Source organism: Sodiomyces alkalinus, assembly GCF_003711515.1.
Source record: "Sodiomyces alkalinus F11 unplaced genomic scaffold SODALscaffold_3, whole genome shotgun sequence".
Taxonomy (NCBI): domain Eukaryota; kingdom Fungi; phylum Ascomycota; class Sordariomycetes; order Glomerellales; family Plectosphaerellaceae; genus Sodiomyces; species Sodiomyces alkalinus.
In genome coordinates this window covers 1316683-1331187 of record NW_021167081.1, presented here as the reverse complement: position 1 = coordinate 1331187, position 14505 = coordinate 1316683, and the positions used below count along the sequence as shown (strand labels likewise).

The 14505-nt window shown below is 45.9% G+C and overlaps 5 protein-coding genes across 5 annotated transcripts; 2 read left to right on the top strand and 3 right to left on the bottom strand.

Annotated features, from left to right (window-relative positions):
• Nucleotides 1-113: 113 nt before the first annotated feature.
• Nucleotides 114-2496, bottom strand: SODALDRAFT_309487 (dihydroxy-acid dehydratase). The gene is made up of 2 exons (XM_028609109.1): nucleotides 2145-2496; nucleotides 114-2061 (listed from the first exon to the last, which is right to left on the bottom strand). Exons 1-2 carry the CDS (start codon nucleotides 2225-2227, stop codon nucleotides 336-338), a joined length of 1809 nt encoding a protein of 602 aa, XP_028467693.1. The 5' UTR covers nucleotides 2228-2496; the 3' UTR covers nucleotides 114-335.
• A 7848-nt stretch (nucleotides 2497-10344) lies between these two features.
• On the bottom strand, nucleotides 10345-11767 carry SODALDRAFT_140648 (ATP-dependent Clp protease proteolytic subunit). Its single transcript, XM_028606785.1, has 4 exons — nucleotides 11721-11767; nucleotides 11522-11617; nucleotides 11288-11429; nucleotides 10345-11169 (listed from the first exon to the last, which is right to left on the bottom strand). Exons 2-4 carry the CDS (start codon nucleotides 11555-11557, stop codon nucleotides 10739-10741), a joined length of 609 nt encoding a protein of 202 aa, XP_028467692.1. The 5' UTR covers nucleotides 11558-11617; nucleotides 11721-11767; the 3' UTR covers nucleotides 10345-10738.
• Nucleotides 11768-12230: 463 nt separating this feature from the next.
• Nucleotides 12231-12678, top strand: SODALDRAFT_349989 (hypothetical protein; the record flags this gene model as incomplete). The annotated part of the gene is made up of 1 exon (XM_028613451.1): nucleotides 12231-12678. A coding segment is annotated over exon 1 (393 nt), but the record flags the coding sequence as incomplete, so codon positions are not given.
• On the top strand, nucleotides 12515-13751 carry SODALDRAFT_140603 (hypothetical protein). Its single transcript, XM_028606784.1, has 2 exons — nucleotides 12515-12673; nucleotides 12763-13751. The coding sequence occupies exon 2, from the start codon at nucleotides 12813-12815 to the stop codon at nucleotides 13641-13643; it is 831 nt and encodes a 276-aa protein (XP_028467690.1). The 5' UTR covers nucleotides 12515-12673; nucleotides 12763-12812; the 3' UTR covers nucleotides 13644-13751.
• An 81-nt stretch (nucleotides 13752-13832) lies between these two features.
• Nucleotides 13833-14250, bottom strand: SODALDRAFT_332023 (hypothetical protein). The gene is made up of 2 exons (XM_028611600.1): nucleotides 13945-14250; nucleotides 13833-13896 (listed from the first exon to the last, which is right to left on the bottom strand). Exon 1 carries the CDS (start codon nucleotides 14228-14230, stop codon nucleotides 14048-14050), a length of 183 nt encoding a protein of 60 aa, XP_028467689.1. The 5' UTR covers nucleotides 14231-14250; the 3' UTR covers nucleotides 13833-13896; nucleotides 13945-14047.
• Between the last annotated feature and the right edge of the window lie 255 nt (nucleotides 14251-14505).

Here is a 14505-nt window from a genome sequence, read left to right as displayed (position 1 = left end):
CCGGCTTTATCCTCATCACTGCTGTTTTGCATTGCTAGGAGTTGGCGGTAGTATGGAACTTTTTCTTCTTCTTCTAACCTCAAGATCACCCAGAGCAAACAACAGAGGGCAATAACAAGTTATTGCGTTCAGGGCAGCGGCTTCAAGTACACACTCCGATGTAAGGCATATAAGTCTGTTTGTATCTGTATGTTAGAAACACATCCCAATCCTGCCAGGTCATGTTCTGAGACAGGGAAAAGAAACAAACTGAAACTCCATTGATCAAAAATAAGGTACATATTTTCCACATCCGAACAATGGTATTATATCACACTCTTCTTATCATCGCCCCTCTATATCTTCCCGTCCGTCACGCATCCCGAGCTGGCGTCGGTGACCAGGCTCGCGTACTTCTTCAACGTGCCCTTGGCGTACTTGAGCGGCGGCGCAGTCCAAGCCGCCCTCCGCTTGCTCATCTCCTCCTCCGACACATTGGTGTCGATGACGCGCTTCTCGGCGTCGATCACGATGGTGTCACCGTCCTGCACCAAGGCGATGGGACCACCCTCCATGGCCTCGGGGACAATGTGGCCGATCAGGAAGCCGTGGCTGCCGCCGGAGAAGCGGCCGTCCGTCAGCAGGGCCACGTCCTGGCCGAGGCCGGCGCCCATGATGGCGGAGCTGGGCTTGAGCATCTCCGGCATGCCCGGGCCGCCCTTGGGCCCCTCGTACCGGATGATGACGACGGTCTTCTCGCCCTTCTTGATCTCGCCGCGCTCGAGCGACGCGATGAAGTCGTCCTCGGCGTCGTACACGCGCGCCTTGCCCTCGAAGCGCAGGCCTTCCTTGCCCGTGATCTTGCCCACGGAACCGCCGGCGGCGAGCTGGCCGCGCAGGATCTGGATGTGGCCCGACGGCTTGATGGGGTTGCTCAGGGGGCGGATGATGTCCTGGTTAGCAGGGAAGTCCGGGTAGGCGTCGACGTTCTGCGCGAGGGTCTTGCCGGTGACGGTGATACGGGAGCCGTCGAGCAGGCCTTCCTTCAGGAGGAACTTGAGCAGGGCGGGCGTGCCGCCGATCTCGTGGAGATCGGCCATGACGTACTTGCCGGAGGGCTTGAGATCGGCGAGGAAGGGCGTCCGGTCCGAGACGGCCTGGAAGTCGTCGACAGTGAGCTTGACGTCAGCGGCATCGGCCATGGCGATCAAGTGCAGGACGGCGTTGGTGCTGCCGCCCAGGATGTTGACGACGATGATGGCGTCCTCAAAGGCCTGGCGAGTCAAAATGTCGCGCGGCCGGATGTCCTCCTTGAGAAGATTCCTGATGGCTCCTCCCACACTCTCGCACTCGGCCTTCTTGCTCGGGTCCTCGGCAGGGCTGCTGCTGCTGCCCGGCAGGGTGAGGCCGAGGGTCTCGATGGCCGTGGCCATGGTGTTGGCCGTGTACATGCCGCCGCAGGCACCACCGCCGGGACAGGCGTTGCGGATGATGTCGAAGCGCTGCTCCTCGGTGATCTCGCCGGTGATGTACTGACCGTAGGCCTGGAAGGCGGACACGATGTCGATGGGGTCCCCCCTCATGCTGCAGCCGGGCTTGATGGTGCCGCCGTAGACCATGATGCTGGGGCGGTTGACGCGGCCCATGGCGATGGCCACACCGGGCATGTTCTTGTCGCAGCCGGGGAGGGAGATGTTGGCGTCGTACCATTGACCGTTCATGACCGTCTCGATGCTGTCGGCAATGATCTCACGGCTCTGGAGGGAGTACCTCATGCCCTTGGTACCCATGCTGATGCCGTCGGAGACGCCGATAGTATTGAATCGGTAGGGAATCAGGCCGGCCCTGGCGACGGACTCGCGGACGATGGCCGACAGGTCGAGCAAGTGCATGTTGCAGGGGTTACCCTCGTACCAGACGGAGGAGATGCCCACCTGGGCCTTGTTCATGTCTTGTTCGCTGAGGCCGGTGGCGTAAAGCATAGCCTGAGAGGCGCCCTGGGACTTGGGTTGGGTGATGGTGGCCGACACCTTGTTCAGCTGCTCGTCGGCGCGCCTGGACGCCGTGGTAGAGAGAGAGCGACTGGGAGGGGGGAAGAAGAAGAAAACATGTTAGTCGGGTGCAAATGGTCGAAGAAAGCAGGGGTTCGAGAAGGGCTTTCTTACGCATAGTTGGACGACCAAGTTCTCGAGCACGACGCTCGAAGGGCGGGCGACCTAAGGCCGCGAATTGCTGACTGGGACAGCATCGTGGGCACGAGGCGGAGGAATCGGAGGAATCGAAGGAATTGGCTTCTTCTAGAGGGAAGAGTTGGAGGGAAATGAACGAAAATAACAATTGGACGAGACTCAAAGCATGGCGATCTTTATGGTGGTAAATTCAGCCCTGTATGAGTCAACTGACAGGGGTAGAGAGGTCGTGGATGTCGGAGAGAAGTGGTGAAGGTGGTGAAGTCACAGGGACTGAATGAAGCCAGCAGTTAATAATAATGTCAACTTGGGCATTGCGATGTCGGCGCTGGTGCAGAAAAATTACTGGGGGCAGCTCCGAATGAATGAATGTCTGTGGCAATATGCATAGAGAACGTGTATATATAGCTAGCTAAGTGACTATCTAGGATATATATATGGCTAGCTAAAGATATAGTATATAAACCTGTCACCTAACCAGCGTATATAAGCTATGCTATATAGGTCTAGTACCCTTATATAGGACCTATGCCTATAGTCTGCCCCCTCTCGAATTAAATAACGTCCTCGTCGTTATATAACGTCTTAGATCAGTATTTAATATTAAACCTATTAAGCATCTTTTATAGCAGATTCTTCGCTTTCGTTATCTTATCAGTAAGTTCGTTAAACTATAGTACGGTTATACGATTTTTAATCTCCGTTATATCCGCGAATAGTTAGTTAAGTTAGTTAGCAGTATTATCGTAGCGGAGTTCTACTTAGGTAAGATCCGCCGCGAGAGTGCTAAGCTAGTCCTATATATAGTTTAGTACGGTCTACGCGTCGGTTAGGTTAATACTAGCTTAGCTAGGTTAAGTAGGAGCGACTTTGGCGTCTTTTCGGGCAGGGATATTATACTATTATAGCTGGCGTATAAAGTAAGGGAGTAACTTAATTATAATTTATAGGTATTTATCGTTACCTATAAATCTCTTAGGGATCTTTAAGGTGCGTATGATAGTATTTATAATAGCCTAAATATACTCTGGTTCCGGAGTATAAGGTTTAGTATCCAGTATATGGGTAAGACGAGTAACTCCAGGCATATTAGATACGCTCCACTTATTATTACGTGCTCGTATTATTTTAGTATCGTTAACTTATAGCATTACGTAACGCCAGGGACTATCCTTATCTAAGTTTACGCGGTTCTTAATCTAGTTCAGGCGTTCCCTAACTATAGCATTATCGAGCCAGTCTTCGTGTATACCCTAGGTCTAGAGAATAAGTTCCCTGCACTAGATAATTTTAATAAGGTTATCGTTATAGAGCTTAGCTATCTTATCAGTTAATTAAGTGTCACTTTTTTTACGGGGGGTGATTATTTTCTTAGCAGCGCGTTTACGTTTCTTAGTAGGCGTATTATAGTCGTCCGCGGTTTAGGTAAACTATTCTTATTTCTCGTTATTAGGATCGTTTTTAGTAGCCTAATACTAACTATCGTTTTTAGTAGCCTAATCTTAACTATTATTATAGGTATCGGGCGTCTCGACTTAGAGGGGTTTAGTTAGGAGGCCGAGAGTATCGGTTTCCTCTATCGTATCCTAGGGGGGGAAATTATTATATATTTTCGTTATATTTAGGGTGTTATATTAGAAATATATAGTAGTAGGAGATAGGTAGGGAAAAGGGATTAATACAGAGAACGGTAAACGTTACTAAGTGGAAGAGAAAGGGGAGATATACTATATAAGTTATTAGTAAGGTAAGGGGGATAAATTAAGAGAAGAGTTTATTAAAGGTAAGGAGAAATATTTATATTAGAAAGGGTCGGCTTATTTAGGCAGGTAAAAGCAGTGGTTATTACCGAATAGTGCTCTTACCTTATCCGTGTCACGAATAGTATTAGTACTACTATTTAGCAGCCGTGTTATATTCGCATAATAACTCTACTCTATTATATTAGCGTATAATAGCTTCGTGTAAAAGCCATTAATCGTATACGGCTAGAAGGTTTGCAAAACGAACTAAGTAGTTACGGCGAGTCTTAGATTATCTTTCTATAATAATCTTTTCGATTAGCAGTATCTCTATCATAACAGGTTAAATCGGGGGAATATATCGGCCGTACGGGTTAAATATAGCTGGCTCCAAGTAGTCGATTAATATAACGTCGTGTATCTTCCACGAGTCCGGAAGCTTAAGTCTATATATAAGGCGGCCGACTCGTTCGGTACTCTCGAATAGACTGGCGTATTATTAGCCTAGTTTAGTGGATATTATATAAGATACCGGAATTAAGTATCCCTTATATAGCCTAATATACACTTTATCTTTAATATTAAAAAACTTAGGCGTGTATCGGCGATTATAGTATCGTTTTATAGATATAGCCGCTTCTGCGATTGCATCTACGGCTTTAAGCCTGGTTATAGGAGGTACGTGCAGTTCTATCTTAGCTAGTATTATTATAATAGTATTTAGCATAAAGCCTTTAACGATTTCTATTAGGCTATATCCAGTAGTGCTGGATCTTATTATATTATACTCGAATTATAGTTAAGGTAATGCTTTTTCCTATATCTCGGGTTATTCTAATATATCGATATAGAATCGTAATACGGATTCGACGATTTATATAACGCGTTCTATTTAACTATTAGTTTACGGATGGTATACGGTAGTATAAAGCAGCGTAGTACCGAGTCTTTTCCAGAGTTATCGCCAGAATTTAGACAGGAATTTAGGGTCTCTATCGCTAATAATAATTTTAGGTATACCCTAGTTACTACGGAGTAGGGTGTTAAGATAAGCGTCGGCCTATTATTCTGCTATCCAGTTAGTTGTACCGGGCACTATAAGAAGTTCTTTTAAATGCTTATCGACGCTTATAAGTGCCGAATTATATCCGTCCGGCGATTCGGGCAGTACAAGCACGAAGTCGATAATAACTATATAGTACGGGTATAGTAATGGAATAATAAGCTAGAGGCTACCGTAAGGTTTATAAGGTTTATAATATAGCTTCTAGTAGATGTTATATATCGGGTAAGTTAAAAGGTATCGCCGGAATTCCTTATAGCCTTAGTGGATATAAAATTAGTGTAGGAATTTTACGAGTTTAGCATATCCTAGGTAGTTTCCGTGGTGGATTATCGTGAAGATATTAAGCTAACACGTCCGTGGGATATAGAGGCGGGGAAGGCTATTAGATATATACTAAAGCAGGCCGTTAGTTTACTATTGGAATAGTAGTTTAGCTCGGTTATATAGCTCGAGTTCTGTGTTTAATTAGAGGGTTACTATAATATTTCGCCAGAATAGGTTAGTATTATAGCCTTCCAGGATTTTACGTTTAAATTCGGGTAATATCTAAACAAGTAATATCGTTACTTTAGGTGCCTGAATAGGCAATTATACTTAAACTCTAATATCGTCACGTATATCGTTTAGGTAAGCTTTAGTGGCTTCGGTATTAGGTGGGTATAATCGTATAGGTGGTAATATAAGGTATACGTGTTTAGGTCTATCCTAAAGTAGTTCGTCGAGTTACCCTTATCCTGTTTCCGTGGTATCGGGTATTACCGGTAGTCTACTAAGCGTATCAGGGACTATATAGTCTTTACCGGGTTTATAGATAACTTAGAATTCGAATTATAAGATATATTCTATAGCCCTAAGAATCTTTTTATTAGCGCCCGTTCTCGATACAGTATTAGCGATATCCAGTTAACGTGTTATATTAATAATCGCTTAGTGGTCGGTGATAATAATAACGGGTAGATTTCTAGTGTTTTTAATCTAGTAGGATATTTTAGAAAGCGTCTATACTAAGCCTACGATCTTAAGTTCGGTTACCTAGTACTTCTTTTCTATCGGGCGTAGTATTCGAAAAATAAACGCGATAGGTCTTATAGCGGTCCGAGGCGGGTAAGCCATTTTTATAAAGTCTATAAGTATCTTTTCTAGGGCTTTTTTCTCGACGTGATAGACGTAAACGCCGATTCCGTTATATAATACGTCTATATCGATAAAAAGTTTATTGTATAGGTTAAACATAGCTAACATGATATTTTAGTAAAGGGTTTATTTCACGACGTAGAAAGCTTATATCTCACGTCCTATCAGGAGTAGAATATTAATTAATCGGGCCTAGGCGGTTCGGGCTAGTTTAGAATTACGTTTAGCCGTTAGCTTCGGGCCTTCTTAGGATTATATCTATATCTATTATATTTTAGTTCGGCGGTATTATTTAATAAGATTCGCCTTACATATTTCAAGTAGTTCTATAAGCATCGCGAATTTAGGAACGTGGTGCCGAAGCGATATTATAAGGCCGATCCAGTGCTCTAGTTACTTAAGGGTTTTAGGGAATTCGATTATACGGATAGCCTTAAGTTTCTCTTCGGGCGTTAAAAGGCTCTATACGTCCACGAGCTTACCGAGAACGATAGCTAATAGACAGGCTACTACCGATTTACGAGCGCCTATAAATAGGTTAAAGTACTAAAGACGGTAAAGGACTTCTAGAACGTCTTATAGGTGCTCTTCGAAGGTGGTACTCGCTACTACGATATCGTCGCAGTAAGTCTTAGCGGCTATACCCTCGAGTAGGTTATCTATTATTCGTTAAATATAGGCGTTCGAATTCTTAAAGCCTATAAAAGGATATTTAAATATATACTATCCCCTTACCGTGGTAGCGGTGAAGGCCTATCTATAATCTAGATAAACTTGCTATTAATAGTAGAAACTTATAGTATCGAGTATAGTAATCTATTTTTTGCCTACGATGTGTTATAAGATCTCGTCTTATATGCGTATAGGGTATACGTCTATCATAACAGTATCGTTAAAGGGTCGTACGTCCACGACTATTCTGCCTTTCTTTTTCTATTAATCGTCTATTTTATTCTATACCACGAATACTAGCCAGGAAAATAAAATATCGTGTATAGTTTTATAGGCTTTACCGTGTTTAATCAGCTTATTAATAGTTATATCGATCACTATTTAGTCCTCTACGTTTATTAGATACACTCGATATCTTTTAGGGATACGGTTATACTAGTCGGGTCGAAATTTCACCCGTATTTATAAATCTTCGGGGACGTATACGAAGCCCTTATCAGTAAAGACGTCTTTATAGTGTGAGATTATATCGATAAGCTATTCTAATCCTTCGCACTTATATAGTCTAACACCTATTTCGTGTTTATATATAGCCGTTTCGTCTAGCGTAGCGTTTTAAAGAATATAGCGGGGTTTATTAGAAAGTTATCTATCACGAGACTCGCCTTTATATACCGTTCCCGTTACTGCTTCGGCGTTATAGGCTATCTAAGCATAGTAATCGCGGTCGATCAATATTATATAGCTAACGTATATACCCGACTCTATAAAGTAAACTTCGTCCGCTTAGTTTTATAGTAGGATTAATTAAAGCTTAGAGTTACAGAGTATAGTGTAGGTCTATAACGGCTAGGGTAGATCTATAGGTTTGAATATATAATCTTAGTAATCCGTTGCTTTATAATTAACTATAGCAAACCTCGCTAAATACAGGGGAATTTTAACGGGGCCGTATATAACGACCTTAATTCGTTAACGGCGTGTGTGTAACTGATAAAGTATTAGGATTTCGACTTAATAGTTATATATAATTATTATATTTATACTATTTTGAATGTTAAATTACTCGGGTACTATATAATCTATGCCGAGGAGCACGTTAGCTTTAAGGTTATTAATAACTAATACCTCTCTAATAAATATTATAATAATAGGCTACTCGTTATATATGCCTTTGAATCGGAATAGCAGTAATACGTATTCTTTAGTAGTGTATATATTGGTGCCTATACCACGAATAGTGATAGGTATAGCGCGATATCTAATTTAAAGGTTAGGGTAGCCGTTACGGAGGAATATACGGTCGATAAGTATCACGGAATAGCCTATATTAGTATAGATTAGAATCTTATCCTTTATATCGGTAGTAATAGTATACTTAAGGTAGGTGTAGGATCTAAATCCGTAACCTATACTTATATCGTAGCCAGCGTTAACCGTAGACCGTCTTACTAGAGTTTCGGTCTAAGGGCGTGTTTCTACGTTATTATTCTATAGTATAGGTGGTTAAGTGACTATCGAGTCTATAATTTCACGCACTTATATGACTTAGTAGACTTATTTAACGTGTTTATATAATTTATTATTACTTAGGAATAATTCTCGATAATAGTGGTACTAGGGCTGGTTAAGAGGTATCACGGGAACTATTAGTATTACAGGTATAACGTGATAATTATAATTATTTCTATTACTTCCCTCGTCCTCTAGAATAAGCTATTAGTCATCACCTTATTTATAAAATTCTCGATCGTAGGCATCGGGTATATCCTCGGAGTTAATGTCTTAAGGTGGTTCGTTATCGATAGGGTGATACTCGATTATTTAGTTTTATTATATCTATTATTTATTAGGTTTATTTATATTAGCCTGATAAGCTTTAGCCGTTAGCTTTTATTACGAGCGGTAGTTAGGCTATGACTTACGTGTGTTCGGCTAGTTACTCTATTAGTTACGGTAATTCGACGGCTAGCTTCCCTATAATAGTTATTTTTACGTGGGTTATTAGGGACGGGGTCCGGTTATAGTGTTAGGTATCGTGTTATACCTATTAGAGTTACCAGTTTATATAGTAGTCGGCATGATATTAGGTTACTATCGGAATTATCCACCGGTATATAGTAACCAGTTAAATATAGAATAGCCTAGTCTATTTTATTAGGCAGCGGCTATATTATAACGGTTAGGTGGCCGATATCCCTCTCTAGCAAGTGCAGTGAGTATATTTTTACGCTTCTTAATCTAATCTAGCTATAGTTCGGGGTGGTATCGTCTACCGGCGGCAGGATTACCGTTTAAACGAGTCTATCCATTTTATTATAAATAGCGTTAAGTCTGCCTACTTCACCTATATTGGCATCGCGTACGGCATAAGGTATCTTTTATATAAAATCATCGATCCTATTACCCTTTACGATATCTATAATAGTATAGTTAGATCCCTACCAGAAAGCGAGTGCCTCTAAGCGATCAGGCTTAAATTCTTCGATCAGTTTCTCGTATACTATCTGGATATCGGCTTATTTAAGTAGCTTCCTATCCGGTTAGGTTAGGAGATATAAGTACTATTTCAAAGCATCTCCCTTAAGGCATTAAGTCCATATATCCCGGAGGGCTTGTAGTTTATCGGCGTGAATTTCAAGTAGTCGATCCGCAAACGCGTAAACATCTATATACACCGGGTTACCACCTTGTGTAATGATACCCGAACGGTCTGGGTCTCTGGCTCCCGGGTCAAATTAGCCGATAGTTCCGAACTTAATGTCTATTAACTGTGTGATAGATCCGAATTATATAACCGTTACGGTGAGTCTGGTAAGGGTGGGAGGCTTTGAGGATCGTCTTATAGCGGGTTTCGATATCTATATAATCCGCGTTATAGTAGGGGTAGTAGAGGTAGAAGGCTTATTCTACCGAACCAATTTATCTATATGGTTTAGGCTTAGGATTAGGGTGCTAGCGGAATAGGTGTATCTTAGATATTAAGGGTAGTAATACGTTAGGCGAGCGGGGTAACGGGCATTAGTGCGTTATATAGTGAATTATACGGGGTAGTGTGTGTAGATGTTAACGTTACGTTATAAGTCTGGGTGGGTGGTTATAATTAGTTAGCAGAAGAGGGGAGGTTTATATAGATTTATATGAATTTATATCGAAAAGTCCGAAGTGGTCTATGGATACTAGCCACTTATCCTTTAACCCACTCGATCGGGTAAGGGATCTCGTAGTCGGATAGGTCTAGATTTATAGCATTATTCTATTATAAAACGAAGCGAATTACCTATCAATCGTCTTACGTGATCTCTATATAGTGTTTAGCGCGGTTCTGATAATAACGTAGTAAGTATTAAGCGTAGAGCACGCCCTCCGGCTATATATAAAGGAGTGGAAATAACTTAAAAAGGGAATTTAGAGGTCGAAAAGAAGCTGGTATCTATTATAGATTAGTGTCGCGATACGCGGCATTTTAACGATCGTAAAAACGACCAGTTACTACCAGATTATAGTAATATATATAGAGAACGTGTATATATAGCTAGCTAAGTAACTATCTAGGATATATATATGGCTAGCTAAAGATATAGTGTGTAAACCCGTCACCTGACCCGCGTATATAAGCTATGCTGTGGGTCTAGTACCCTTGTGTGGGACCCATGCCCACATATAGGGACTATGCCCACACTATGGCCCCACCACGTCCTCGACCCCCCAAAAAAGTCCCCCCGCATTGAAATAGGAGCTTCATGATTGGTCGTGTCGGTGTGTCGCGGTGGGAGCTCTGGTCCCCGCTGAACGCCCTCGGTGAGAACGGCTTTGGTGAGGACAAGAGAACAAGAGGGCAACTCTGCTAACCCCATCAAGTGCAGACCATTTCTATTTCGTTCGTATATGAAAGTTCGAAGGTGCTTCGACATTCAATTGTGATTTATCCCCTATGTAGGAAATAGGCCCCTTCCCTATGGTCGTGTTTTATGCGCATCGTCCTTCTCCTTCTCATCCTTCTCTGTCCTCCGGGTCAGGATCTCATCGATAACCCCAATCTCCTTAGCCTCCTCTGCCGATAAGTACTTGTCCCTCTCCATCATGTCGTTAACCTGATCAATGTCGTACCTTTCGTGGCCGACAGACTTGTTAAGGTGGTACTGCATGATCTTGTTGATCTTCGCCCGGACTCTCTGTATTTGGTTGGCGTAGATGAGGATGTCGGAGGCCTGGCCTTGCGTCCCCCCGAGCGGTTGGTGGATCATGACGGAGCTGTGCGGGAGCGCATATCGCTTTCCGGCTTCTCCTCCCGTCAGGAGAAGAGCTGCCATGGACGACGCCGCGCCGAGGCAGACCGTCGAGACCGGAGACTTGATGTATGTCATTGTGTCGTAGATGGCCAGCCCTGATCAGTAATGTCCCACGTCAGTCCAGCTATTTCTTCTTCTCTACCCCCACTCAACAGGGTGCCCGCGTCTTGATGGTTCCTGATGGTTCCTGATGGTTCCTGTGCGCACGCATACCTGAGGATACTGAGCCTCCCGGGGAGTTGATATAGAGCGTGATGGGCTTCTCCGGCCCGTCAGATTCCAGCCATAGCAGCTGTGCCACTATGGACGCGGATACTGTGTCGTCGATGGCACCATTGAGACAAACAATTCTCTCCTGGAAACACCCGTCAGTGTCTGGGACCTCACAGCCGCGCTCCCAGGAGACGACAGCGCAGATTCAGGGTACGGATGGCCAAGGCGGTCTACCTGGAGAAGTTTGGAGAAGATGTCGTCTGGGCGCATCGTTCAATTGTCAGCCATGTGCATCGGACGGGATATAATTATCGCCTCGTGTGATCTGTACTAACATGTCCTCCAGCCGCTAGACTGCGCAGCATCTCGTTAGTATACGAGCAGAATGCAAACAAGAAAAAGGACACAGAGGGATTTGGAAATCAAGACGAACCGAGACCTCAGTGATAAATGGCATCGGAATGGAAGCAGTCGGATGCTGTGGTCCGGGACCGCCAGGAAAGCCGGGGAAGTGGGAAATTGTCCGGATCGACTGCCTGGGGAGACATCTGGTTCTCCCCAGCACTCTTGTCAGAGAGCGTTGACGATTCATGGTTGCGCAAGAGGAAGAGGCAGCACAAGGGGGGGGGCTGACACTGCTGCGATTGAAGGTCGTAGCAACTTTGGGGAGTTTGCAAGCTTCACGCCACAGCTGCGCCACAGTTATGACGCCTGCACGGTGTACATGTAGCCTAACGTAAGGTATGTACCTGAGGAAAACACGCTAAAGCCACTCGACAGAAAGCGCATGCCAACGTCTCTGGGGGACGGGGATCCCCACTTTGAAGGAGCTTCAGGGTACGTATAGGTACGTACCTGCAGCGCGACAGCTCCGAGTGGGAACGAGGCGTCGAGGTCCGTCGTCAAACCCTGAACCCCCTTTCCCTTTCCAGCATTGTTCTCCCTCGCCCTTCCCGTGCCATACTCCTGCTTTTACGACCTCCAGCAAGCTGCATGTATGGGAGCATGCATGCCTAAGACAGCCATGAGGATAAGTGCTCGACTTCGTACGACCGTCCCAGGCCTGGGCACTACTCTCCAGCCATGTCAATGCCGAGCTATCAGCATTCAACACGGCGACGCCCACAACCAGGCCAGAGGGCACCGAAGAGCTGAACTAGCAGCCAGGATCAACCAGTCTCTCAAAGACGACGAACATGGCAACCAACTCGAGCTCCACTCAAACACAAAAACCGTCTCTACCCCCGTTGGCGACCTCCCTATCTCTCCTGTCATGGATCCCGCTTGGATGGAAGCCAAGGAGCGCTTCAAGACGCCCAAGGCAAAACCAAAACAGACCAAGGGGAAGGACGGTGGTCGTTTTCGCAAGAAACTGTTCTTGAACCCGTACGGTTCGTCTTCCTTAACCATTTCCGAGAACATTCAACCATAGTCACACTTCTCTGTCGAGCGTCAATATTGATTTGTCGCATCAGCACACGCACTCGCAACCCCGTGGCGGTCTTGCCCCATCACCCACGTCGGAATGCCCCGATACTTCTTGCAAGAGTTTGACGTCGTCGCAAACCCGGCCACGGGTGATCCATGGTGGATACCGGGCGATTTAACAGAGCCTACTTCCCATGAGGATCCGTCCGAAACCGGGGCACAAACAGAGAGAGACCGCCCTTCGCCATCCCCCGTGGAACGCAACGTTGAGGTATCCCCGAGAGAGCAGAATCACGCCGTATCCAAGGCGCCGCGGGGCTACGCAATTGCCCGAATGGACGCGTTGAAACTTATCGGTGCCAGTCGCCAGGAGTCCACGCTGGGAGGGCAACACATCGCCATGATCGTCCGGAGATCGAACCTAAAACGCAGCGGGATTATTCCGCGTCTCGTCTGGAGACGCGACATGCACCTCGTCGTCCTGGAGAACATGCGCCGTCAGGTCGTCCAACAGCTCGAGTATTTCGCCGGGCTGTGTAGCAGCGATGAGAGATCCTACCTGACACCTTGCTCCAGCTGGGACGCCATCAACCGGGACTTGATCCACCGTGGCTGCGTTCTCTGGCGCTCACAGTCAGATGAGACGCAAGACGCTACTACGACAGGGGGGTCCGCCGCGGGGGGGAAAGGCCCAAGGGACGATGGCTCACCAGACCAACTGGCAACCCTGGATATTCCAGATGCCAAATACGAGAAGAAACTCCCCGTCTACAACCTCGACCGCCTGTTGGGTGAGGACCACTTAGCGATTCTTTTGAAGACACCGCTTTTCAGGCATAACCCACTGCTAGTCCTTGGGAGGAGGCGGACGATCCCCTTACAGCTCTTGCTCTGGAAGCTCCAAGGTTACCTTGCTGAGTATGATTAGAGAGAGGACCAGTGGGGCTTCTCTTGAAAATGGAAAATTGGGCGGTGATGAGGAGGTAGCCATCGAGCTCTCGGTTCAGAGGCGCAGGCCTTTGCCTGTCTGTGCTCTTTTGAGTAAGAGACCTGCGGCTCCGGCAGATGCCGATATCTGCTACCCAGGCCCGCCTTCGCATGTACTGCGTTCTTCGGGAACGAATTCGTCAACGCAGGGGACGGTTCAGCTCTGGACAGGGGGCACGCAGCTCCGGGGCCAGGTGAGGAGCCAGAACAAGGAGCAGCAGATGGTGCTGACAACCCTGCAGTGAGCTTCATTCTTTTCTTCCTCCGACCTATCCGTCCCGCCCTGTCCAGACGCCTTTGGCCGTCCCCCATGGCATGCGACATGCATAGCAACGCTCCTCCTAGTTAAACCACTCCTCTACGGAGACTGGGACTCGGCTGTTCACGTTTCTCTTTCGTCTCATACGCTTCTCTATCTCCCCTAACCGGCGCCATCTCTGGCTCCGTAGAAGCCCCTACCAGTTCAAAAAGAAAAGGAAAAAAGAAAAAGAGGAAAAAAGAGAGAGAAAAAAAAACCCCCGACATCATGTGGATGTCACCTTGGCTGCAGTTACCAATACCTACGTCTTATCTAGGCGATGATCCTACGTTGGTTCCCGTAACGTATGCGTGGGTTCCAGATGAAGACCGCAATCGCGAACGCGAGAAACAATATGTCATCCCAGAGTTCCCAGAGTCCCTCCCAGTCCACCACTACTTCCACTTCCACTGTCCGATGGAGGTGCAGGCACAAGTCCAGGAACGGCCGTATGAAGAGTTCCCAGAATGCCCAGGGTGCGCCGTTTGTCAAGACAAGAACGCGC

What these genes read in the sequence shown, in the direction of transcription:
- SODALDRAFT_309487 (XM_028609109.1), bottom strand. Translation starts at nt 2,227, where the DNA reads ATGCTGTCCCAGTCAGCAATTCGCGGCCTTAGGTCGCCCGCCCTTCGA. An exon ending in ACTTGGTCGTCCAACTATGC is followed by an intron (nt 2,062 to 2,144) that starts GTAAGAAAGCCC and finishes CCCCCCTCCCAG; the next exon opens with TCGCTCTCTCTCTACCACGG.
- SODALDRAFT_140648 (XM_028606785.1), bottom strand. Translation starts at nt 11,557, where the DNA reads ATGCGCCCAGACGACATCTTCTCCAAACTTCTCCAG. An exon ending in TCTTCTCCAAACTTCTCCAG is followed by an intron (nt 11,430 to 11,521) that starts GTAGACCGCCTT and finishes GGGTGTTTCCAG; the next exon opens with GAGAGAATTGTTTGTCTCAA. An exon ending in GGGAGGCTCAGTATCCTCAG is followed by an intron (nt 11,170 to 11,287) that starts GTATGCGTGCGC and finishes ATTACTGATCAG; the next exon opens with GGCTGGCCATCTACGACACA.
- SODALDRAFT_140603 (XM_028606784.1), top strand. Translation starts at nt 12,813, where the DNA reads ATGCCCCGATACTTCTTGCAAGAGTTTGACGTCGTCGCAAACCCGGCC.
- SODALDRAFT_332023 (XM_028611600.1), bottom strand. Translation starts at nt 14,230, where the DNA reads ATGATGTCGGGGGTTTTTTTTTCTCTCTCTTTTTTCCTCTTTTTCTTT.